Consider the following 26,339-nt stretch of genomic DNA (forward strand, 5'->3'; position numbering starts at 1 on the left):
ATGATTTTACACTTACTCTGCTTAAAGTTCTCACAATGAATCTGTATTTTGCTGCATTTAAACTCCCCAATTCTATTTGCCAATCATGTTTTTAAAGTCTCAAAGTTCTAAGAAAGTTCTACTATAGAAACATGTTTTTATGAAAACAGTTCAGTTTTATTGAAGATTAAAGATTCGAGACGATGTTTTTCATCATTAGTCATGTTTGGTTGTGTCAAGGCTCAAACCAGCTGTTGAGCTCGGCCTCGGACTGATGTTACCGTCAATATTGATTAGTGATGTCAGTCCAAAAAATCAAATCCTGTGGCTGATCTGTTTGCTTTCAGACCACAGATGAAGTGGAACAGAATCCGTTTTGATGGGGTTTCTCTCTGCGGTCGTTTGTCTGCAGCTTCACTGACATTGTTCCCAAGACTTCACACAACCACACATGAACTGTGCAAACCATGAAAACACAGCAGGGTTCAAATCAAACCTGACAAAGAGACGCACTCGATCCATCGACCTCGTAAATAACAACAACCCAGCGTTTTTCTGTATTAGCCGTTAGCTCACATAAGCTGTTTTCAGACCTGCGCTGAAGTCTGGACATTCCACTGAAATTGACTTTGGCTGTAAACTTTGTATAAATGACAATAAAAGTTAACTTGATAATAAAATCTGAACTTGTGTAAGAATCCTGCCTCCTCTGTCACCTCCTCCTGCAGCTTTATGATCCGTTCATGGACTGGACTCTACTTTCTCGGTCTAACAGGAGTGACTGACAACTCATCAGGGAACAAAGCATCAGGTCTGTTTTCATACCAGAGATCCATTCATCATCATCTTCATCGTCATCGTCATCGTCAACACTTCTTAAAATAGTCCGTGAGCGATTCTCTGCTTCGAGTTAACCGTCCTTCTGTTTTGTCTACCTCAGCTGAGCAGAGTGAGGAACATCACACTGGTCCAACCTGTCAGCACACTGGGTTTCTAGGTGTGTGTGTGTGTGTGTTAGTGTGTAAAGTGGGTGTGTCCTGCACTGAGTAAACATATGAAAAGTGAATTCTTCCTGTTGAAGACAAATGAAGCTGGTTTGAAACTTTACGTCACCACCTCAGGTTATTTACAGGAGCAACGAGGTCTGTGCGTGTTTTTAATATCAGTATCATTGCGTCACAGTTTCACCTCCTTCTGTTAATAAGTGTCACTGATCGTCTTCATCCAGAAACTTTTGAAAATATCCTTTTGACTTCAATATTTTATAAACTAAACACTGATAAAAAAAAATGAATCAGCAGATTAAAGACTTTAAACTTTTTAACAATATTCACTTAACTATCAAAACAAGTAACAATCCATCAAATCTTTCTTTTTGAGAAACTGGAACTAACATTTCTTTGCTGACGATATTATTTCATTGCCAAAATGTTTGACTATATTTGCAAACTTCCTAAAAGCTGTTAGCGTGTACTCACTGAACAGGGCTCCCAAACTTTTACATGTGCACATCGCACCGGTCAGTCAAACCCAGGTGAAACCCCACCCGCCTCAAACTAACCAACCCCTCTGACCGTCTCCATGGAGACCAGTCCCAGAGAGCCCATGGTAACCCAATACGCTGAGGGATGCTGGGTAAGGATCCAGTTACTCCGGACGTCTGGTAAAACCCTAATCCTGTGTGTCGTCACGCGCCGCCGACATCGACTCAAACACCGAGAATAACCGACTTTAACATGCAAACAACTAAAGTCAGAGGGAAACAAGTCACAATTCTAATCAGTTGTTTCCACTTTGATCATCATGGATATTTTCTAAAATGCATATAAATAAGACTAAGAGCAATAATTTACATTCACCAGCAATTAACTGCACATTACAGACTCGTGTTTTAAGAATTGTGGCCGATAAATGATGGAGACCGACGGTGCAGTTCCCTGAGGATTCAACACACGACCGTGACGCCCTGATCTAATTTATCGCTCTGAACTTCTGTGAAATAGAAACCACGGAAATAATCACAACTTTTACCTCATTTGTGGCGGACGAAAAAAAAAAACTGGAACCAGCAAATATTACAAACTGATTTCAGACAAACCATCACATCTGAAGACGTCACTCGGGCTTTTGGAAACTTTGAAATGCGTTTCTCATTCTCATTTAGATATTTAAAAACTAACCCAGTTGTTATAATTAAAATAATCATCGGCTAAATCAGATAAATGTGGTAATTATTGGTTGCAGCTTTACGGTGATCACAGTATTACGCAGCGTGAGGTGCAGATCTAATGTGCTGCACTTTATTTTCCATGACTTTATTTTAATCGTCACCGTCTTTTGTTTTTCTGATTCAGGAAAATACGATGAACTAAGTCTTTTGGAAGATGACGATGAGCAAACAGAACGAGGATTTCAGAGCTTTTAAAACACACTGAAAGTTTGAAACCTGAGACTGAGCCCGTCCACATGACGTCAACACTGACTGCTGGTGAAGCTGTTAAACCTTCGTCTGAAGACAAAGTTTCATAACTGGGATCATATGATTTTAAATTCATTCGAGGACAGAAACCACAGATTACAAAAGTACAAAGTCCTGCATTTAAAAGTACAAACGTATCATCAGGAAACTGCCAATGCAGTAAAATGAGAGTTTTACTATCAGATGTCATCAGTAATTCTTTCTCGTGCTTTAATAATCCTCAGTATTTCACTGTTATAGTTTCTTGATAGTTTGAAATCATCTTTAGATTATTTTTCTTGATCCAGGATTTCTACAGAATTACAAATATAATATTTCTTTTTACTCAATAGCAGTTTTTTTGTCTGGGCCTCAGTTGGTGCTGCAGTACGTCCTCTGACGTGTAATGGAGTATAAGTACTCGGTGATGTAACTGAAATACTCGAGTACACTGCAGTACTTGGTTGCTTCAGGTGACAGCTAGCTGAAGTTAGCACTGGGTTCACTACGGTTAGCATGTGTGGAGCTAACGATGCTAGCAGCTCCTGGGCGTCAGGGGGCGTGTGGAGGCTCCGGGGATTAAAAACAAACACCCGGGGTGTTGAGTGACAGCGGCCGCATGAAAGATGCAGGTCGGCGGCGTCTCTTCGCCGCGGGTCGGCTTCGGGTTTTCGGCTAACGGCCATTTAAATGTCGAGGCTAACGTTAGCTTAGCAACATCGTCCGCCTCACACAGAGGAGACTTTAGCACCTGTGCTAGCGGCGGCAGTCACGTGAGGGTCACGGGAGAAAACAAACAAACAAATAAAACAAACAACAACAAATATTATTGTTTCTTTCAAATGAACGAGAGACATTTTTCTCAGCGCCTCGCGCCCCGAGGCTAGCGATGACAACCCTGCTTCCATTATCGGCCAACTCGCGGGTCCCGGCCGCATTGAGCCACAGTCATGAATGTAACCGAAAACAGGAGTTAGATCCCGGATTCATGTGGCTGCAGTTACCCGTAGTGTGATCCAGCACCGGCGGGCTGAGCGTGCAGCCGCAGCCCGGGACAAGGAGCGACAGAAACAGACGGGTCAGTGTCCGATAATGGACTTATAGCTGAACGCAGCTAAGCTAACTAGCATCATTAGCAAGTTGTCTTGAACTCCTCTGAGGATGACGGACAGCAGCACCGACGGTACCGGGTCGGTAGATGTGGACTCACCGGAGCTCTGAGCAGCAGCAGCAGCGGAACCGGAACCGACAAATAAACATAAATAAACAAATAAATAAACAACAAACAAGAAGACGGAGCGGAGCTGGTGACGCAGGTCCGACTGACGGAGCTGCGTTCACGGACCACCGGGAAACCAGAGCTTCACCTCTTTGGTTTTATATGACAACGGAGACACAACCACATAAATACACAACACAACAACTAGGACTATTTGTGGATGTGCATCATCAAATACAATCAAACAATAATTATTAAAGTACGGGAAATATTTCACCAACAACATGGAAATGAAATAATATACTGTGTTTAATTAGCTTTATAGTTGTATGAAGGAAACAAACGACAAAGTCTGTTGGTAACAGCAAAAATTAAAAACTTCATTTTATCATGTTGCACATTTCATGATGATGATAAAATAAAATAATAATATTTAACACTGGTAGAAAAATATATGGAAATAAAACTCTTATCATAAGTTGCCTTGGACAAAAAAGCGTCTGCTAAATGTAAATGTGAAACTCAGTAAGAAAAACGTGATGAAACAATAAACCAGTAGATAATCCTCCGACAGAGCTTTAAATATTATAATTAATAATAGAGAGGCTCACCAACCGGTCGATGTCATCAGATATGATTTTTGGCGATAAATAAATACATAGAATTGAAAAAAAAAACTACAGAATAAGAGCCCTGAATAATAATAATAAAATGACGTTAAAATGTTAAGTGTGTAGATTTGACTCGTGTATTTTAAACACGTTTCTTTACTCATGTCACAGAAAGAGGGAATTAGCTACCAGGCTGCAGCCAGCAGGGGGCGCCCATTACAAACAAATAAGAGTGAGTGAAGTCCTTTAATTCATTTTTTAAAAAACTCATTATAAAGTATTTAAGTTATAGATTTCTTATGATTTCAGAACATTCTCTGATGTTGGTAAAAGTATTTGTCAGATGTATGGTTTTATCTCAGCTGTGTTACAGGTTTGTTGTTCCCCAGAATATTATTTTCAAGGCAAATAAAACAAAATCATTTCTAACCTTATTCCAGATCACAAATATGTAATAAATTCAGTGGTTCTCCCCTCTTCCATCTGTTTTTGATCAATGAGTGAAACTAGAATATGAATCATGCACAGTAAGAATAAGGTTCGTGTCCTTCACATACATATTCACCTGTTTATCAGAAGATAAGAAAACTGGGAAATACTTTATTCAACAGGAGGTAAATTCAAAAAGTATTCCTACACAATCTCCAGAGAAGTTTCCTGGAAAGAACTGAGGTCTGGCGGCAATTATAGTTATACACCCAAATGAAACTCACAGGTGTGTGTGTGCGTGTGTGAGAGAGAGAGAGAGAGAAAACTTTCCACTGTGTCACTATAATCACCTCCCAACATATGAACACTTGTTCACACACTTGAATGAATCTCTCTCTCTCTCTCTCTCTCACAAACACACAGATGTGGGTGGAGTCTGGCGCTGGGTTAAAAGTGGAGCACACTGCTCACTTGGTGTCTTTACGCACAGAGTTCAGCTCAGAGGAACAAAACCACAGGACTCTACTTTTTACGACTGAGTCACAGATTAACTTCTTTTATCTGAAGGAGCAAACGACGGAGGACGTGTCGATGATCAGGTGACGGATGAGCGGAGTTGTTGGTGAGTCCTGAATGAAAATAATATCTCTGCTATAATCCTGCAGATACTTCTACAAACTTTCTACTACGATATACGTCATTGCAAATATACAGTATAGTATAGTATAAGTATATAAGAGAATGTGATGCTGTATATTGTGTGTACAGTATTATATATCAATATACACACAGAAATACGTAATAAATATACTGCAATATTTTTGAAATGTTTAATATGAGGTGTTTTCTTAATATTGCATATTTCAGTATTTTTTATGTTCCAAAAGGTACTGCATATACTAAACTATACACTGCATATATATACAACATATTTATATGTGTCAGACATCTACAATAAATATCATTCTGACTGTTCGGCTATAAAAAATATTTTATGGATTATTGCAAAATATAAAAGTAGAAATAAGTGTTTTGTTTTGAAGGAAACTCCAAAGATCTGTAAAAAAAAAAGTTTTAGTTTCAGTAATGAAACTTCTCAGCTTCATCTAATCAGAAGTAGAAATAACGTTGCTGCTGTTCAAATATTCAACACGTTTCCTTTTCCTCTGAGGTTTTAATCAGAGCAGCGGAAAGAGGAATGTTGGTTTGCTTTCAGGCTGAGGAGCCGGTTTTACAGCTCAACCAGTTCCAGAGTTACTCGTCCTTCAGGTGTGACTGTGCCGAGATACTGCAGCGTGCACTTTTAGTACATGTACTTTCTATTCCACTACATTTCTGAGAGAAATATTCTACTTTTGACTTCACGACATGATTCTAAATAAAGAGACGATAAAACTTTCCAAAAACTTTATAAAAATAAATGTTTGAGTCCGAAAGTGGAAGCAAAACAGAGAATAGATAAGAATCCATGAAATGAAATAACTTTTTAATAATCATAACCTTGTTTTTTCTTCTTTTTGTTTTACTGATGACTCTTTAGTTTGCTGCTTCGGTTCCTTTCACTTCTGTTCATAATAAAATCACATATTCCTCCTCATCACAGTTCGACCTTGAATAACCTCTGCTCTTTCCTCCGTTTCATTTTCCAGACTCACAGATTCGATGATTCTTCAGAGCGAGTCCAGATGTGATCCAGGTTTCGTTCCACCGTCGCCCACAAACACCGGACCCTCCATGAGCTGACCTCTGACCTTTGCACCATGGACGCCACTCTGCAGGCAAACCCTCGGTCCCACTACGAGGTCAATGGCGGAGCTGGAAGAAACTCCAGACCTGGTGTGAGTATCTGAGAAACATCAGAGGTGATCAGCTGGAGACGAGACGGGGGTCTAAGATTCAGCCGATACACGTAATCGACCAGTCAGACAGTTTAATTATTACCGTGGTATAAATGTCCCCTGATGCGTCCATCTTTATTTACAGTCATTGTTGAATGAAGCTTTGAATGTTTGGAAAGAAAATCTAATTGGTGTATTACCCAGAATGCCAAGCTTCTCACTACACTTCTACAACGATGGAGTAAATATGAGTCATGAGGTCAAACTGCTGCATCATCACGGCTCCGTACAGATGCAGCATCACAGGAGGATTCGTTCTGATGTTTTCATAAACACACTGATGATCGGCTGATTATTCAAACGGCTCTTCGCCTGACGGAGGCTCTGCCGTGTTTACATGATGCAACATTCATTACTTCACCTGCTCAACACCTCGATCCCTGCCACTGCCTCGACGATGACAATTCACCACCAACACACAACACGGCCGAACCGGTCGAGCTGCAGTTTTCTTGCTCCAAGACAATAAGCAGCATTCACTCCGACTGAAACCAGCACGGCGGATGTTTATCTGGCGTTGGTTTCAGTTGGGTGTTGCTGCAGGTGACTCTGAGCAACAACCAGCAACAAACCAACCACGAGCTGAAGGTCATCACCTTGAAAAAGCTTTAATAAGCAGCTTTAATAAGCAGCTTCTCTCGCTGCGGCTGCTGCGTGATTACAGTCAAACATGAGCAGGGATCAAAACACTGGTGAAAAAGAATTCAGAGTTCAGACACCTGCAGGCTGAGACTGTGACCGACAAAGGAAAGTCTCATTAACAGTCGTTTGAAATCTTAACTTCAACCAGGTAACGAAACAAGATGATTTGAGTTCAGTTACTGAGCTGAAATAATTATTTACACTTTATTGACACAAACTCACCGAGCCGCTGTGCTGAGTTCTAGGAGAGATCCAGATCTATTGTTCATCCTGATTTCCTCATTCCTCATGTTTCTGCCACGGCCCTGAAATCTCATCACACACACCGACAGACTTCAGTTCCCTGAATGTGTCTGATTCTTTTTTTCAACCAATATTCATGAATCGTTCTCAGAGAAATCAATGAAAATGTCACAAAACAGCCTCTCGCAGAGTTAAGGTGAAGCTTTGTTTGTGAACTGGATCGTTATCACGGCAACGAGAACAAAAACCCACCACAGAGTGAAGAAAATCAGCTGTGACGTTGTGTTGTTACTGGATACGACTCATTGTGTTGTTAGTCTGTGGCAGCACTGTGAAGCAGGACAGGTAACTGTGGAGGTGAAGCACGGTGGGGGGGGGGCACACAGAAGAGAGGGAGCATTTGAGCTAAATATAGTGTGGGAGAGGAGTTCAGAGGATTGGGACGAAGGAACAAACAGACCTGTGTGAGAAAGTTGTGGTGGACGGTTTGTAGCGTGATGAAGAGGAAGGTGATAAACGAGACAGAGACCCAGACGAAGGTGTACGAGACTCATGATTGCTCCTCGCTCTGTGTCCTCGACAGGAAGACAGTGCTCTGAGCCAGGATGTGCAGGAGTGCATCCAGTTCTTCGACGACACCATCGTCTCATTGGAGGAGAGCCTGAATCAAGACGACCGGAATCCCAGGCAGGGGAAACCCAGCAGACCGCTCTCTCCCAACCAGGATATCATAGACCTCGTCCGCCCTGGACCAGACTTGGTGCAGACGAGAGAGCCGGTCAATCCCACCAGTCCAGGTAGCGTAACGCCAGAACTCTAGATATGAGAAGGAAATATCCCCCAAGACACAACAACCCCAACAGTCACAATATTTTATGTTTTGTTCAGATGCTAACATGCTAAGTCTTCAACTACACGCAGGTTACTAAAACTAAAACATCACTTAAAGGGTCATAATTAAAGTCGAAGCTACAAATGAAGCTTGCAGTAATTATCAGATTCTCACTTTGCTTTTTGTTCCTCCCCCAGATTTCCAGAGTATTGTGGGACACACTGAAAGCCACTTCGAGTTGAAGCCCTGGCGCGATCAGATGGACAGCTTGCCTTCAGAGTACAACCCTCCCCTACCAAGTGGCAGCTATGGGTCAACAGATAGCCACACCTCCTACCACCCTCCGGGGTGTATTCCCACTCCAGTCCTGATTGCGCAACAGATAGCAGAGAACCAGGCAGGTGGAACCTCCAACCTCCATCCCTCCTCGCTCCGCCAACGCAGCAGTGACGCCGACAAGCCACCGAGTCTCAACTCAGATCAACCAGTGAAACAGGGTCCTCCTACCTCTGCTAAGCCTTCCCGCTTCCCTGCTAACATCAACGTGATCCTCGGCACCAAGGAGCACCAGAACCAGTCTCTGGCTAACGTGAACATTCATGAGAGACGGGCACAAATGCTTGCAAACCTCACGGGAACTTCACATCCTTTGCTACAGGAAGATCCTGAGCAGACCACGGAGCAGAAGGCTCGAAACACTCCAACCCGCAGCGTTTCCTTCAGGGATCCGACACCAAACATATCCAGGATGGAGGCTCTGTCCAAGCTGGGCCTTACCAGGAACCGAGCCATGTCTGGGGGCACGTCGCAGCTTCCTAACAGCACCTTACTGGACCTTCCCACAGGTGCAGAGACCAGCGCCAAACCTCTGGAGGCCAGTGTTTCCCCAGTAACAGAAACCACCGTCAAATTACCAGAAGCCAACCCTGCAACACCTCAGAGCCGGAGTTATGTTGACAGAAAAGCTGAGATTCTGCGCACACCGTCCCTCAAGAGCCTGGAGGAAAGACATTCCCATCCGAGCCCCTCACCTCCAGCAGTCACACGTCGCAGTTTCTCTCCACTCCCTCTGGACAATAAAGCATCTGTCGCCCCTCCGCCTGAGATCACCTCGCTGGAATTTAACAGCTATGGAGGGAAATCTATGGTGGTCAACCCTTCTGTTTCCTCCAAAAGTGAACCTGTATCCTCTCCAACGAGGCTTGAACCCAAAACCCTCCCACCTGTGCTGGCTAACCCCAGCGAGTTCAACACCTATGGAGGAAAGACCAAAGTCATGAACCCTGCTCCTATGGCCGTGACCAGGAACAACCTTCCCGACATCCTCAGCTCCCACATCACCAAGAGTCAAACATTGCCCGCCAAATCAGAGCCGCAGCCCATTGAGCCGAACAGTTACGGAGGAAAGAGCCGAACCATCAACGCTTCCGCCGGCTTAAATCGGCCTTCAGGAATCCCACCAAGGAGCGTCAAGCCTCCAGCGCCGACTCCAGCCCCGAGACCACCTCGCCACTCCTACAGCGGCCCTGCCACTCAACAGAAAGCGGCACAACATGCCCCGACCCCCGAGCACAAGCGAAGACCCGGCTCACAGTTTCGTCCCCAGGGAATCACAGTGCAGTTCGCTGGAAAAGGAACTTCTGACGAATCCCGCAAGGAGGCGTTGAGGAAGCTGGGGCTGATGAAAGAGTCTTGATGAACTCGAGTCTGGACCTCTGGAGTGCACCTGCGGGTGGAGGTGATTTTCTTTAAGTTGCTCCACGTGTGACTTGAGTTTGAGGTGTGGTTGGTTCGTTTGGAGAGAGACATACTTTTACAGAGGAGCTGAAACTTACGATAGACCTGCACAACCAGTTCCAACGCCGAACACGTTTGGCACCGTGCAGCATCTGTGCAATCGACGCTCTTCAAGTGATTTATTTTGCCTCCAGGCAAAGACATCATATACATCTGCACTTTAGTTTGGGTCCGAGTGAAGAGAAGCAACGGAAGATACTTCAACTCCAGTCTCACCTTTGTTTGCGACAAAGAATCTAATTGTGAAATTTCTGATTTTTTTTTTTTTTTTCATGCTGGGCCTCATTTCCTCAAAACATCTTAATTTCTTTTTCATCCCAGAGTTAGGAAATGTCTCCTCGAGGTCTTTAGAGGATGTCAATCTTTAGAAACACTTTGTGTGAATAAGAGAACCTCAGTTATCTCCTGAACAGTTTACAGACGGAAGGAAATAGAGGTTGCTCCAGCCCCCTCGTACTTTTAATCCGGCCCTGGTAAAAACCTATTTTTTAATTAGTAGTGGAAAAAATGAAGACAAACTGTAAATGAGCAACTAATGATGCAAAATGAAAAAATATTGAAATCTTTCGAGCCCTTTATCGAACATTTGACACTTTTCTGTTTTAACTGGTTTGTTTGCCGACTTTGGGCATTTTATTCAAAAGGTGGGAGTTTTTCTTCTGATGTTTTTTTTCTTTCTGGGGTTTTCGGGCTAGAAGAAAGTCGACGGCACTTTTCTCAAGAGGATCATCTAGATTAGTTCTGAAAAGACCGAAACTACATCGTAAACGTTCCAGACCTTCGTGGAGCTGAGCTGGAGGATATTTTTACTCTGTGGACAAACCTCCCACACCAAACCACAGACTGTGGAATGGGTTTGTGGGTTTGACTCTTACTTTTTTTTCACTGAGTACTTTTAAATCGGCTCTTTAGGGTCGGGCGAGCACATCGTATTGTACAAAACACAAGCACTCAAACCACAGAGTCTAGAAATACATCCTGGTTTACTGATGTGTTTTCGTTCCTGTCGAGCTCTTCTCGACAACTTGGCTGTTTCAGACATTTGACTTTTTCCAAGTGTGTTATTTAACTGTTGTAGCTGCAAAAGCATGAGTGTGTGTGTATGTGTGTGTGTGTGTGTGTGTGAGACAGTGTGTAAGTTTACAATGTTTAATCCAGACTCCGGCCTCTGTAGTTCCCCTACAGTTACTTTTGAAGTTAATATCACAGAAGTTTTTCTGTGTGAATAGTTGAAGTGAATTTTGCTCACAGACTCCGGTTCGCTGTAGTACATCTACAGTCTTTTTGAAGTATCTCATGGTGCATACATGCAGTAAATAACTACATTATGAGGAAATGTTTCTAAGAGTCTGCACAGAACAAAGATTTTTACAATCAGTGCATCTATGTTTGGTGAACGGGAAGATCAGCGTCGACTTTCTGACTTTTGAAATGTCCACATTATATATAAATATATGAATATGCTCTAATCTTAATATATGTAAAGTTGAATTATTGTCGATCATTAAACGAAACAGTAAAACGTCTTCCTGTTGTTTTTCTTTTATTGAGTCTGGTGTGTGAAAGATAGAAGTTAAAATCCTTCTTCTCACAAACTTGGAAATAAATTACTAAATAAGTCAGATTTTAAAAATGTGTTCAGTCACAGAACCGATGATGGAGCCACGATTTCTGTGTAATAATAGTAATAACAAGTTTTTCCTTGTGTTGCTCCTTTAATCGTAAACTGTGTCACAGGTAAGTTACGTGAAGGTTTGTTGTTCTGACCTTCACGATTCACACTGAACCTCTTGTGCGTCGAGCACAGAGCTGAACTGTCTGGACTGCAGACTGTGACATAAGACTTCAACACAGGAGGTTTCTTCACCAGAGAACGCTGCTGCACTGAGGCCGACTGTGCTTGTGTCTCTGTGAGGATTTAAAACGCACCAAATGGACCAATCCTCTTAAAACCAGTAACAACTGTTTAAATTACCAACATAAAATAAATAAATTATATATATTTCTTTTTTTCCGAGGCCTTTTCCTTGGTCTGTTAAAACAGATTAGACACGTTGATGTATTTATGATAAATAATAGTAATTAGTAACTCAATGAATATTTCAGCTGGTTGGTTTTAGAAACAATGAAACCTGTTGTGCAAAGGAGGCCAAACAATAAATCTTTACCTGCGAGGCCCCTTTATGATTTAAATGCTCAGAAGTATTTATATGAGCGACCGAGGGAAGGAAGTGAGGAAATACTTACATTTGCTGCCTTGTAATTAAGACGTTGACAAACAGGCGCACCCTCTCCACACATGCACACGCCACAAACACACGAGTTCTGAAAATCAAACAGGAATCATCTCCATATATTTATTGTGATCACTTGTGTCAGTCGTGAACCGGAACACAAAGCCGTGAGCTGCTGCTGCTGCTGCTGTTGTTGTTGTTTTCTCGCAGGAAAAGAACAACGGATTTGAATCTAGACACAGAAGAAGTAAATCAGAGCCACCGCCGGACGCTTCACTACAAGAGTCACAGAGCTGGAACAGCCTCATGCAGCAGAACACACAGGATATTTCTCCATCTATAGGCTCAACAGGTAAAATTCATCTAAAAGAATAAAGTCACTGTCGTCACTGTGGAAGACTCCCAGACAAACGCTTATCCCAAAAAAAAAAAAAAGGGTTTTACCACGTTACACAAATCAAACAAAAAAAATCAAACAAACTCTTAGATGCTCCTGAATCCGGAGGAGAAGAAAAAAAACATCTAGCGAGACAGGAGGTGGAGAAAATGGAGACTATGTACACTCAGGTGTCCGGTCAGTGAGCAGGTTCACTGGACGCCGTCACGTCTCCAGATCTTCCAGGTGTTTGGATGATGCCGAGATCGGAAAAAGCGCCCGATGGCGTGAGACTCTTGTTCTGGTGGCGTGCGTTGACTCAGAGCTGATTGTTCGTACGGAGCTGACGTTACTGAGAAGAACAACGCCGCTCAAGTTTTATTTCCGCAACAAACCATCAGTGGATTAATTGATTAAATAAACTGCAGATTAATCGATGGTTAAAAATTCATCTCATCGTTCTCTGGCTCCTCCCAAAAACTAAAATCCATTAAATCAGGAGTTCAAGATGTTCAGGCTGTTAAGTGCTGGTGAAAATGTAAACCTGCAACCGCTCGTTGATCAGTCAAATGAATTTATGTTCCTGGACATAAATGTGTAATTGTGGAAGAAAAATAATCTTCTTCTGTTTTAATCGTTGAAGTAAATTTTCTGTAAAAAACCAAAGCTGCAGGTTCCATCTTCTCAAATAAGTTGTGCTGCTGTTCTCCATCATATTTTACAGCTGACGTGATGTTTTGAGGTTTTAATCATTAAAGCAGTTTTAACTCCAAGTGATTTCTCAACAAAACAATCAGCAGATGAATCATTTAAATTTCCAGCTCGAGTGTCGTACGACTGAATCAACACACGCCTCTACAACAAGACCTCCATTCATTTGTCTGTGTACAACACATCAACGTCTTCCTCTGCGTCACTGTGCGAACTGTCTGTGAACGCGCCGCCAGAGTTCAAACCTCGCCATCCCGTCCTGCGTCTCCGTCGCAGTGCTGCCTCCGACAGTTTGTCAAAAGAGTCAGACCAAACAAACGTGTTCCCGGGTCCGAAAAAACAAATAAGGACGAAAAAAGAAAATAAAAAAAATCAGTATCCTTTTCTTGTATCGTGTAAATTTCGCAGGTTTTAAACTCGTTAGCATGAGTCACGGTTTCCTCCAACTGTGGTGACGGCGGGTGTTGATCCTTTTGTCCCGCTTTCCTGTCCCGTCTCGCCATCTGTCGCACGGTCAGGTGTTCGGTCGTCGTCGTCGTCGTTGGTCCGGACAGAACAGTGGTGGAATTTTTTTGTCATCTCAGGCAACAGACAAAAAAAGGAAAAGAGAGACTTTCTGACCCTCGACCTCTGACCCCAGGCTCCTGGGTGTGTCTCTCCTCCTCAGGCTGCGGGTGTGTGTGTTCGGGGTCAGCGGTGTGGTCTGTCCCGGCATCATCAGTGGGCGTCTGGAGGACTCGTTCCCCATCTTCGACCGGTTTCCCCTCCGATCTTCTCTTTCTCTCTCGCACGCTTATTCACTTGCTCTCTTGCTCGCTCAGCCTGGGCCCAGACTCCTATCAGCGTCTCCTAGGGGACAGAGCAGGACATTGACTGTAGTGGAGCTGAACCATAGGAACACGTGTGCATGACGTCTGTGTCACGGATTCAAATAAGTGTCCAAGCAAAAGTTCAGATTCGTGTGTAAATTTTAACTGAAGACAAATAAACCTGAATAAGACACAAGATGATGTCACTGTTTATGTGTAAACTTCAAGTCAACTTTATTCTTTTAAAGAAATAAAAAAAAAAAAAACTGAAAATCTGAATCAGTTAAAAGTGCAAACTGTTTATTTATTTCTCGATGATTTGTGCTGAAGCTTCCTCTCTGGTGAAAACGTCTCCTGCTGCTCTAACTCCGTCACACATTCTTCTTCTCTCTCACTTGTCTTTCCTGTCTCGTCTCACTTGCCTTTTTGCTGCTCTTTTCTCTCTTTTCACACCAAATTCTTTCTGTTCAAAGAAAACGTCAACGAGGGGGGAGTCAGTACATGATGAAGACCAGGAGCCCTGATCCAACACAGTCAGCGCTTCAGATTTTAAGTGTGAGCGACGATGGCGGTAGTGGATCACGGCTCACCTTCCTCCTGTCTTGAAGATGAGGTCGGCGTTGGGAGCGCCTTTCGGGTGCTGGTAGCGAGGCCGACGCTCCCGGTTGGTGTTGGCCTGAGCCGGACGCTGGGCCAGGGACTGCATCATCTCTGTTGAAACACACACACAAAGATATATGTTTTTTTTAATATATATATATATATATTAAAAAAACATTCCACTCTGTGACTCGGTCTCTGTGTCGTACCCTGGTAGTCCTCCTGCTCCTGTCTCTCGTTGATGTCCAGGGTGAGTTTCTTCATCCTCATGCGCTCCTCCTGCTCGGCCTGCTGCTGGTTGAAGTGGTTCGCCGCCAGGTGTGATGACAGCGGCACGTTCAGGATCTTATACTGTCGACACGAAACAAACGTGAGACTAAGAAACGGGTTTGGGAAACAGATTTCTCAGAGTCACAAAATCCATCCTCCCAGCTATGGGTCCAGGTACACACATACACACACACACACACACACACACGCGCATGCACGCACGCACGCACACACACACACAGAAAGCCTTTATTCTGGTGAGGCCGTGTGTGTTTACATAAAGGGAAAAGTAATTTCCCATCCACGCGCCTCACTGACACACCGACAAAGATATTCTGTGTTCTCTCCAAAATTCATATGAATGTATGATTTCTTTTTTGGCGCGTGTGTGTGTGTGTGTGTGTGTGTGTGTGTGTGTGTGTGTGTGTGTGTGTGTCTGTCTCTGGCATCTGTCCTCAAAACAGAGAGAGGCCGTGTGGACAGAACGCTCCATTAAACCTCAAAACGCTGGACACACCCTACAGTACAAGAACCAGTCTCTGCCCTCAAACCACACAACTACGCGCGCGCACACACACACACAACTGCGCACACACACTTGACCTTCCCTAGTATTACTAGTAATAATACTAATAAGTTTGAGGTGAAATCAGTGAAATCATAGTTTTACACAGAGCTGTTGAGACGAGAGACTGTTGCAGGTTTAAAACTCTGAAATACTGAGGCCTCACACACACACACACACAAACACACACACACCCGAGTCAATATTATTCCTGGGCTCAGCGAGACTGAGCTCTCTGTGTGTGTGTGTGTGTGTGTGTGTGTGTGTGTGTGTGTGTATTGAATTTCAGTGGAAGTGTGTCAGTCCTCGTTCCTCGTGTCTGTTTGCTCTCAGCTGGTCGTCTACACACTGAGAATAAAACTGCTCTACAGTTCTGATCCTGGACGTCACTAAAGCCGCACACACGTGGTTAAACTTCAGGAAAAGGAAACTTTGTCCTCACAACCTTAACCTCCCCCTGTACGTCGTTATAAAGACTTTAAAGATATTTCCTTTTTGTCCAGAAATAAAACTTCCGCCCTTCGTGACCTTTACCTGCTGCTTGTTGCCCTTGCGTGTCAGCATCACGAACTGCATGGTGTCCGAGATGTCCGACTCTCCCTCTGCGATGCACGGCTGTCCCGTGCTGCCCTTCTTCAGCTGACTCTTCAGCTGCAGAGGAATGGCCACGTCCAGCTGGTGCACCTTCACCGCCTCGCCGCTACGCTGCTGCAGTGACGACACACACACACACACACACACACACACACACACAAACACAACACACACACGTGTCAGGGGACGTTTTTAACTTTCACTGTGAGAAGAGTCATTCTGGGATGTTTGGATCAAGCGTTTAAACGATTCTGTACTGAACAGAACCACATTCTCATTTTAACTGAGTAACGACGGTTGGTACCTGCAGGTTCTCCAGCATCATCTTATCCAGAGCCTGAATGAAGTCCTCATCCTCGGCACAGGCCACGTGCTTCAGTCCACCGCCGCGGATGGTCACCTCCTGCAGAGAAGGAGAAAAAATAACACGACCAAACTAATTAAACGCAGATTTCTTTATATTCTCGTGAAATCGAGAGTTTTCTTATGAACAGGGTTCCTCATTAGACAAGTTTAATCTTACATTGTTCTCCTCATCAGTCTCGTTTTCTTTAGTGGAGTCGGTTAGGTAGTCTGTGTTCTCCTCTTCCTCCTCTTCCCGCTCCTCTTCTTCGTTCTCGGACCCATCCTGGGAGGAAAAAAAAAAAAGCTTATCAACAGAGACAAAAAACGACTTGGATATTTTTAACTCTCTTACAAAACAGCGACTTTACTTTTACACGCTTTTTAACCTTTGACACGAGGAAGAGGAGGAGATCTGCAGTTGATTACAGGTGAGACGAAGCTTCTCAAAAGACCTCACAAAGGAAAAGACCTGTCCAGTTTTTTTGTTGTATGTTGTATTTATATGTTGCTTGTTTTCTACTTTACAACTTTCGCCACTTTATTCCTGAAGAAACTTTTCATTCAGCTGTAAGTTTGCGTGGGGATGACTGACAATAGAAACAAACCTGAAACACAATAGCCTAGTTTCTTTAGTCTCATCTCCACCCAAACAAGAACATCGAGGGAGGACACAGGAAACAAGGCAGATCAGTTGTCAAGTAGAGTCAGTGACAGGCGGGTTGGCAGAGGAACAGGATGAAGTTCTGAAGCGTTAGATCATCACAACAAACAAGACTCACATCCTCCTCCTGCTCGTTCATTTCACTCTCGTTGCCCGACTGCTCCTCGGTCTCTGCGCCTCCCTCTTCGTCGTCGTCGCCGTCGTCGTCTTCCTCGTCCAGCACCTCCCCTTCGCTCATGGCGCTGGAGCGACCGTCCTTCTCCATCCCCAGACCTCCATGAAAACACAGAGGGCGACACAATGACGCTGTTAATATTAAAATAGAAAACTTACACAAAGGTGGTTGTGAGAAATACCTGAGGAGCTGAGCCCAACCCAGAAGAGCTTCAGACAAAAGCTTCAGTTATAAATAAAACAAATATTCAGGAGGAAATTGTTGTTTCATTAGTGTGTCCTCCAGTGTCGGCCTGAATCATAACCGCAAACAATTACAGAACCTGAATAAGCAGCCGTGGTGACAGATGAAAAATGAAGTCGAGCAGGTGGAGTGAAGGAGAAGATCAGGTTCTGTGTGAGTCAGAGCCTGAAGAATGAACTGATCCTGGTTAAAGTATGAAACGCTGGGGGGGGGGAGGCCTCCATCCATCAGCTTTGTCAGTCACTCTCTCCTCTGCATGCGTGCACACACGTGTACACACACACACACACACACACAGTGATGTAACATAGAAAACTTTTTAAACGTTCTAAATCACTTCTTAAAACACATTTTTTACACATTTGCTTTTATTTGATGTCGTGTTTTTATGTTTTAGTGTTTTCTTTCTTTTTATTTGTATTTACTTAAACAAACAATTTCATTCATCAGGCACAAGTGGCATTTTACTAAAGAGGAAATACGATTTCTTTCAATACTTTTGAAGTACATACACCTGGAATACTTTTGCTGAGGCAACATTCGCAGGACTTTCGAGTGTCACTCTCTGAGAGGGTGGGGCCGCTGTTTACTTTTTTCTCTGCACATTCCATGTCAACACCTTGAAACTGTGAAACAAAGCCCGTGCTCCTGTGCTGCTATCACTGCAGAGTCAGATACACCTGACGCACAAATGTTTCCTGCTTCCTCCTCTGTGACGTTCCCCGCACACAGACTCAAATATATCTAAATACAAAACCTCACAAAACATCTGATGGAAGGTTTCATGTTTGAAAAACGTTCAAGTGAAAGTCACAACTTAATGTTCCTGTGATTATATAATGACATGAAACAGAGATTATGAAACACTTTCCAGACGCTATGTGATCGAACAGGAATTTATCAACTTGATGACTTGATGCTCATACATGGATTCATTTATTCATTTATTCCTGATGGACATCAGTGGAAAGCTGCTGGTCAACAACTGGTCATATGATTTCAACAATTTTTAGAAAATAGTGACAAATAACTTTAAGTTTAAGTGGCTGAGGTGACGTCTGCATCAACATGATCAATCGTCCTCCTACACCCTCAGGAATGCCGCTCAGCCGGGACGACGCAGTTCAACCGGAGAGACCGGACTCACATCCATCACACACACATGAAGCAATGACGTGCAGGATCTACACAACCGCCTTCCAAGACGAGCACGGTGAGCGTGAAACTCTTACCTAGTTTTACGAGCACCTCCCTCTCCAGGTCGCTGACCTGTTTGGTGGCCTCCTCCAGCGAGCAGCTGATCCTCATCTTGGGCCTGAGCAGCTCCAGGGTGTCGCTGATCATGTAGTCGATGTCGATGGGGAACGGGTGGTCACGGGTCCAAACATCGATGCTCTTCTTCCACCAGATGTACCGCTGCAGACGAACATGACATCGTTTCATTTATTAAGCTGTTATCTGACCACACGAGTCCCTTGAAAATCATTACCTCTTAACGATGATAGATCGACATTAAATAAAAAGGAAATGATTCATGAATTGATCATTTAAATAATAATCTTTAGCCGAAGCTCTAACAGAGTCATAAAGGTATAATATTTAGATACTGCTTATATTTATTAGATTTCTCGTCACAATTTCCAAATTCATTATTATAATGAGAAAAAGTTAAGTTAGAAAACTTCTGTCTGGCAAACAAACAAACTGTAATAATATAAATAGGCAGCATCTACATTTTCTTTTCATATATTTCACCCATTTTTGCAAGTGAATAAAATGAGTAATAACAACCACTTATAGAAAATTATATTTATGCAATAGCGCCCCCTGCAGGCACAATTGATAATGCTGGTTTTATGGTATAACACCAGAAACAACACATCCTATAAAGTTGCCTCTGCTTTTTTAAAATGCTCACAACCTCAATGAACGCCTACAAATGCCGGAACCACAGTTCTATAGCACCATATATATATATTAAATATAATTTATGAGTACATATGCAAAACGGTCATGTGAAAGTAGCCGACAAATCAGAAGCACAACGACGACACTGAGAAGCCAAAAGTGAAGACAAGACTCAGAGGTGCACCTTGAGCAGACATACCTGGAAGTAGATGAGGAAACAGTCCAGCTTCCTCTTGCTCGAGCCTCGGTCGAAGTACTGGCCGCACGTATCGAGCAGGGTGCAGACCAGACGGAAGCGGAACAGGTGCTCCGGAGGATCCAGGAGGCCGGGGCTGCCGTCCGGATTCACCCCGAAGAAGATGAAGGAGAAGAGGGTGCGGAAAATGACGGCCGACTCCACCATGCGGTAGTTGTAGAGCTCGCCCAGGAACTTGGCGCTGCTGATGCGCCGCTGGTTGAACTTGGGCTGGTTGACCTGGGGATGGACAGAGGAGGAAGTATTCAGATCCTGTGCTTCAGTAAAAGTAGCCACAACAAGTTTAAGTCCTGCATTATACGTCTTCAGTACAGGAAGTAAAGTATTGCTGCCATGATCAATTGAATTCTCCTGTTTTCTTTGAATATTGTTTGTTTCATTATTACTTTAAAAACTTCAGAAAATGTGAGTTAAGTTAAGTTGAACCCCGACAGGTTGGACCGGCTTAGATCAGCGAGGAGATGGATTTGAGACAATTGGTTAGTGTTGTTCAAATCCACGTGACAGACAGTATTCTCACATGTTCGGCAACACGAAGCAGAGTTCTTCAGACTGAAACTAACACGACTTCCTCTTCAATCCACCGTCATAAGTGTCAGCAGAGATAAGCATCTGTTTGTCTTCCTGTCCTCTAGCTGCACCTTACCTCACCCTTCTGGACTCCGGTTAATCCCCGTTCAGTCGGTTATACACATCTATTACATCATAGTATCAGTCCGTGTTATTTTCTCTCCTCACCTCCATGCCCAGGCGGATGTCCTCCAGGACGCCGTCCACCACATGAATCCCCACGTCCTCCTGGTAGGCCACCAGGCCGGCCAGCAGGTTGGCCACACAGTGGATGCTGTTGTACTTGACGTTCCAGATGTTGACCATGCAGCAGATCAGGTACCGCTTCACCTCTGGGTCCTGCCACGGCAGCTTGCGCATCTGCCTCAGCACCTTCTCAGTGGTGACCTTGGACAGGTCCTTGTAGAGGAGCTTGCGGATGTACTCGTGCAGCGGGGGCCTCTTCTTCTTCACCGTCTTCTCCATGGGAGGGGGGTTACAGTAGTAGTAGGCGTTCTCCACCATCGTCACGTAGCGGGCATCCAGATGCTGAGCCTGCTTTTTGCGCATCATTTGCTCCTGAAACAGGGTTTGACAACAAATCAGCTGTTTACATCCTGTCTACAATCCAAAACAAAATGGTAATACATTTATTTTCTTTGTTAATTTTAGTCCAATAGTTCTGAGTTGCTTTTTTCTGTATGTATGAAACATCTCACAGGCTGCTTAGTGCCGTGGGAGAAAGTGTTTACAGGGTGAACAAGACTTGTATTGAAACATCTGTCGTCTGTTTGAATGCAGCAGATGAGCGTGTGTGACGTGCACTAACCAGCAGGACGCTGGTACGCAGGTGAGAGTCAGGGGATCTGAAAAGGAAGCGGCCGCAGGTCTCCAGCAGAGTGCAGGCCATCTCTATGTGGTGATGGGTGAAGTCAGACAGCAGCATCTGTTCACAGCGACACACACAAACAGAGACGTCCAGTTAAAACCTCCACACTGATCGGCTCAGAAATCACAGCGTCAGATCTAAGATGGCATTTCTTCACCCACCTTGAGACAATGAAGCGTGTCCGTTTTTGAGAACATCTTGAACTTGGCCAGTTCCCCGATAAATCTGACCGTTTTATTTTTTGTCTCAATGTTGATCTGATCCTTCTTCCGGATCTGAGGGCACAAACATGAGCACAAAAGGAATTATCGAAAAAATTCTATGTCATTCAAATTGAAAGGTCAGGATACTGCAGACTTTGATTTGTAGAGTCTGAGTGGCTGATGACTTGAGAGCACCTACATGAAACCTGAAGTCTCCCTTCAACATGGAGCAGAGGTCCTCAGCCACATCTGACATGCAGGGGTGAAGAGTTGCCACCAGCCGAGAGTAGAAGGGGAGCAGATCCAACCTGGGAGAAGAGACAGAGTCAACGCTCAGCTGATCTGCAGACTGTAAACTATAATGACAGCACAACCTGGTGGTGTTTTAAAGAAATATACAATATTTTTCTGGCCTATGGGTGTGTTTGAATAATCCATTTTCTTAGGAACCCTTCCTCCCTGAGTGAAATAACTGAGAACTATTTAAGTGGCTGTTCGAATACTCTGAAGTAGGAAAGGAGCTCGAATGCTTCCTTATCTCTTTTAGCACCGGACCATCCTTAATAACAGGAAAGGAGAAAATTCCGCCCCACAGTTTAAAGGATGGACACAATCATTGAGAAAAGGTTGTCTCCACATGTATTCCTCACATTATTATGAATGACTACAACTTCTTACTGGGTTGTTTAGACCAAAAGACACGTTACCTCTGCCTGGGGACAGTGAAAAGGGCTCGGACAAGTTTCCTCCTGTTAGACTTGGTGTTCATGTTCATGCAGAAGTCCATGGCAGCCTGCAGGAGTCAACAAAGCTCTCATGAATTCTAAGATTCTAAATTCTTTATTGACAACAACACGTCTTCACTCATTTATAATTTTCACAAGATCTATTAATTTGTCTTGACCCAAACCACGGGTACTTTACCTTATCTATGAGGTCTCTGTTCACACAGTTGGGGAGCTGCTGGATGAAGGCGTCCACAATAAGCTTCAAGTGGGAGCCTGTGTTGGCCTCCTCATCCTCTTGCTCTACACATACAAAAATAAAAGCTCATTTAAATCCCACAGTAACTTAACTTTGACGACATATGGAGGTGATTTTCTCTCTCTCTTACCTTGCTCATCCAGCAGTTTTTTGGTCAGCTCCTCATTTTCCACCTCGTCTGCTCCCTCCAGTTCAAGAGGTTCGTCTGTGATGTCCAGAGCCTCCAGCTCCAGCTCCAGCTCCTCTGTAGTGCTGGTCGTGTCCTTCCCTTCTTTCCCATCTGAACCAGACACAAACAGCAGGTCAGGCCGAAGTCGGGATAAAACTGAGTGAGTCTCTTTCTGCTTATGTCGATTCGTTACTTTTACCTTTGGCGTCATCTTTTTCTTTGCCCTGGTTGCTCTTCTCGTTGTCCTTGAAGAGGATGGCAGGGACGAAGGCCTTCAGGTCCACCATGTTCTCATAGAAGTTACGAGCGTCTTCATCTTCCCAGATCCCTCCTTCCAGGTCATACTCTCCAGGCTTACCAGGGGTGAAGATATCAATGCCAGGACCGTGTTCTGCATGAGACATTATACATGACATAATTACACACGCGTGTTCACCCTATTTAAGACACATTTTTACGTCAACATCTTACATCCATTAAAGAGTCTTTCGCATAAATTACACTTCTAGAAAAGACACACACCCTCCTGCACGGTCTTGTCCTGAGGCAGATCTGGCATGTTCTCATCGAGGAGGTCAGCCAGGGACTGAGTGTTGGCCAGCAGCTTCTGGTAGGAAGTGGCAAACTCTTCATACTGCTTGTGCCTGTCCTCACTCAGCTCCCCTTTGGAATGTAGGATACGCCTGAAGAGAATGAAGCGTTAAGAGGTCGTATCATGGTGAGCTAACAAAAAGTGGCTGGGAGACAGAGAACACTCACCTGTTCTGCCTCTCAATGTTCTGCAGCTCCCGGTGGTCCTTCTTCAGGTGTTTGGTGAGTGACGTGAAGTACTCACGCAGAAGGTTCTGGAAGGGCTGCTGCTTCTCTGTGTTGATTATCTCACTTGGAGGGAAGGTCAAGCCGAACTTCTCAGCAGCAATTTTCACCTTGCGGGACATCAGACCAGCGATGTCATCCCCACAGTGCTTACAGAAACTGATGACCACCGACACATGAGTGTGCGTCTCCCGGTCGGTCCCGATGATGTTCTTCAGCTGCTCATAAATGAGCGACAGACCCTCTTTGTCCGTGAAGAGGCCGACGATGGTGAGCTCTGCAATAAAGCGCAGATCTGTGCGCAGCTTGCTCACATTGGGCGCCTTTTCCTCCTTCCTTGCTTCAAAGTGCTTCTTCCAGGCCTGTAACAGCAATGGAGCAAACTCAGAGTAGCGCAGGTGGAAGAGGGAACACAGATGGACAGCGCAGCCGACATCAGAGATCTTCAGCTTTGCCTCCACGACAGAGCTCACAGCCTCGCCGATGTACTTGCTGAGGTTCAGGGAGCCAAAGTCATTGGAGAGTGAATCGCGCTGCTGTTCGGTAAGTGTGCGAAGCTTCTTGACGAAGGCCGTGTTCTTTTTAAGGCTGGAGTCCAGGCGGCTGAAAAAAGCCTCTTCAGGCCGACCCTCTTGAGCGTTTTGGTTCTTGCTGCGGAGTTCCTTTCTGCAGTGATGGCGCTCCCAGGCCTCCTGGTGCAGCTGATGCCCCTCCTCCTTTTCCCTGCAGAAGTACAGTAAAATTGAATAAGATAAATAACTAAAGTAAGAAATATTTTTAAAGGGTGATTACATGTGTCGGGTTTGGCTTTCCTGAGGGTCATGTTATATTTACACAGACTTGATGAATGAAATATAAGCTGACATCTCACAACATTAGATGAATCTTTATAACAATTCTATCAGGAAATGAGGGATATCATCACTTACTTCAGGAGAGCCGCCTCCTCCTCACGTTGTCTCTTGGCCTCCTCCTCTTGGAGTTTCCTCTCCTGCTCCTCCTGCTGTCTCTTCTCTTCCTCCTCCTTCTTCTTCTGTTCCTCCTCCGCTTTCTGCTTTTCCTCCTCTTTCTTTCTTCGCTCCTTCTCCTCCTTCTTCTTCTTTTCCTCTTCTAGCCGCTTCCTCTTCTCCTCCTTGCCACCATCTTTTTTACCACTCATTTTGGCCTCGTCTTTTGCTTTGTCTCGAGCAGACGCCGGTCGCCTCTCACCATCTCTGTCCTTCTCCTTCTCCTTGTTAGTGAAGGTGCAAACATCTTTTTCATCCATGTTTACTGAGCGCTTACGTTCAGCAGGCATACTGAAGAGAGATGAAAATAAAAGAAGGTTAATCTTCTTCATCTAAATACAATCTCATTGTTGCATTTACGAACCAAATGTTATTATTAAATGATATTTCCTTTCTCATTTATCCACACTAAATTGCAAACATGAGAGCTGTTACTAGCTGAGGCAATCATGTGGCTAACTCGTAATAAAACACCACAGCAACACAAACTTACACTGACACCAGGACAGACACCAAACTACCAACACGACTGCCAGTGCACATCACAACATTCAACTGTTCATACAAAAGTTCAAAGTTAAATTGAGTATTGGGGTTTTGGAGTTAAATGTAAAACCAAACGTTCTAAAGAAATAAAACTATCGTGAAAAATGTGGAAACATTTCAAATCTTTTCAGTAAATGACAGCGAACCCTCCTCACATGCCTGAGAGGTGTTATGTTTGTAGTGATGGATAAATTAAAGCAACTCTTTAACGAGGTTCCACTGTTGGAAACAGTCAAACGCACACGCACGCAACAGTTCCGTCGCAGACACGGCTCGTTAGCCGCCTAGCCCGGATACCTTACTTAGCATGCTAACGCGAGCGCCCTCCTGTCACTGAGGTTGAATCTCACCCTCCAGTAACAACCTCCCGGTTTATTAACATCTGTTAGAAACGTGTGAACATCACATCCACAACAAACCACGTTTAACATCGGCGGTGCTAGCGCGTTTAGCTAGGCCACTTGAATTACCGCTCTGACACGGATGTAAACAAAGGTTTTAGCGGCATTAAACAGGAAGTTAGTGCGAATTAAATCATTATAGTGCGAAGATGGAGTCATATAATCCACGAATCCCTGAAGGGAGATGCTCATTTCTTATAAATGTTAGAATAAAATAAGAGGTTTTACCTGCTAGCTGTAGCAAAACAAACATCGGTTACTAGCCTTAGCTTTTACCGCTCAAGGACCCTCTCGCTATGCACCCACACGATATGCCTGACTGAAAACATTAGTATCATATTTATGCCACAGCTTGGTGTATTTTTAACTATACTTTATTTATTTCACCCATCATCAAGATATCATCCAAAGTGTAAATAACGTGTGTGTTTTGGCCGATTCACGTGGTGTCAGCTCGACAGGCAAAGCTCGCGGCGGCCACTGATGTAAACAAACGTTTCGTCAGCATCGAACGAACAGTGAGTGTGAATAAAGTTATTTCGATGTAAAGTTATAATCGTATAAACTCTAAGTAAATACACGGAACACCTCATGGCCGTGTTCATATATAATAAAGATGAAGATTCTACCTGTTAGCTGTAGCAAAACAAACGTCCGTCACTATCCTAGGTTTCCGGTTTCCACCGAGGACCTTACGGAACCACACAATGTGCCTGACTAAAAATACATCAACTCTATTTTATTTTCGACACATTTTGATGAATTCTGTATAAATATTGATTTGATATAATCAAATGTGTATTTTAATCGTGAACAGATTTATATTTCGGTTGATTAAAAATGTGTCAGATCGACAGGCAATGACCAGGCCGGCTACTGATGTAACAGCGGTGTATAAATAATGAAAAATAATAAATTAT

General features: G+C 43.9%; 3 protein-coding genes across 17 annotated transcripts in view; 1 reads left to right on the forward strand and 2 right to left on the reverse strand.

Annotated features, from left to right (window-relative positions):
- Positions 1–3,789, reverse strand: part of rab3ip (RAB3A interacting protein (rabin3)) — a 10,115-nt gene extending 6,326 nt beyond the window's left edge. For 2 of the 7 annotated variants that reach the window (XM_069519593.1, XM_020104861.2), the window contains exon 1: positions 3,648–3,786. The gene's annotated coding sequence lies outside the window, so the exon portion shown is untranslated. Of the gene's footprint in view, positions 1–804; positions 983–3,441; positions 3,556–3,647 lie in introns of those variants that run through there. The other 5 variants (XM_020104860.2, XM_020104857.2, XM_020104859.2 and 2 more) reach the window with 5 other exon arrangements.
- Positions 3,790–5,172: 1,383 nt separating this feature from the next.
- LOC109640713 (specifically androgen-regulated gene protein) lies at positions 5,173–11,634 on the forward strand. Its single transcript, XM_020104855.2, has 4 exons — positions 5,173–5,318; positions 6,346–6,534; positions 8,063–8,276; positions 8,509–11,634. The coding sequence occupies exons 2-4, from the start codon at positions 6,457–6,459 to the stop codon at positions 10,005–10,007; spliced, it is 1,791 nt and encodes a 596-aa protein (XP_019960414.2). The 5' UTR covers positions 5,173–5,318; positions 6,346–6,456; the 3' UTR covers positions 10,008–11,634.
- An 817-nt stretch (positions 11,635–12,451) lies between these two features.
- Positions 12,452–26,122, reverse strand: upf2 (UPF2 regulator of nonsense mediated mRNA decay). 9 transcript variants are annotated; one of them, XM_069519576.1, is made up of 22 exons: positions 26,049–26,122; positions 24,395–24,763; positions 23,409–24,188; positions 23,172–23,332; positions 22,849–23,040; positions 22,611–22,760; positions 22,421–22,524; positions 22,204–22,289; positions 21,696–21,804; positions 21,455–21,568; positions 21,234–21,350; positions 20,594–20,983; positions 19,799–20,074; positions 18,924–19,107; positions 17,392–17,546; positions 16,791–16,895; positions 16,572–16,670; positions 16,208–16,381; positions 15,048–15,189; positions 14,829–14,949; positions 14,661–14,701; positions 12,452–14,275 (listed from the first exon to the last, which is right to left on the reverse strand). In XM_069519576.1, the coding sequence occupies exons 2-21, from the start codon at positions 24,760–24,762 to the stop codon at positions 14,686–14,688; spliced, it is 3,843 nt and encodes a 1,280-aa protein (XP_069375677.1). In that variant the 5' UTR covers position 24,763; positions 26,049–26,122; the 3' UTR covers positions 12,452–14,275; positions 14,661–14,685. The 9 variants fall into 9 exon arrangements, with proteins under 9 accessions (XP_069375677.1, XP_019960427.2, XP_019960426.2 ...); XM_020104868.2 differs by having other exon boundaries at positions 12,452–14,278; XM_020104867.2 differs by lacking the exon at positions 26,049–26,122 and adding an exon at positions 25,648–25,775 and having other exon boundaries at positions 12,452–14,278.
- Between the last annotated feature and the right edge of the window lie 217 nt (positions 26,123–26,339).

This window comes from Paralichthys olivaceus, chromosome 23, assembly GCF_024713975.1.
Source record: "Paralichthys olivaceus isolate ysfri-2021 chromosome 23, ASM2471397v2, whole genome shotgun sequence".
Lineage (NCBI taxonomy): Eukaryota > Metazoa > Chordata > Actinopteri > Pleuronectiformes > Paralichthyidae > Paralichthys > Paralichthys olivaceus.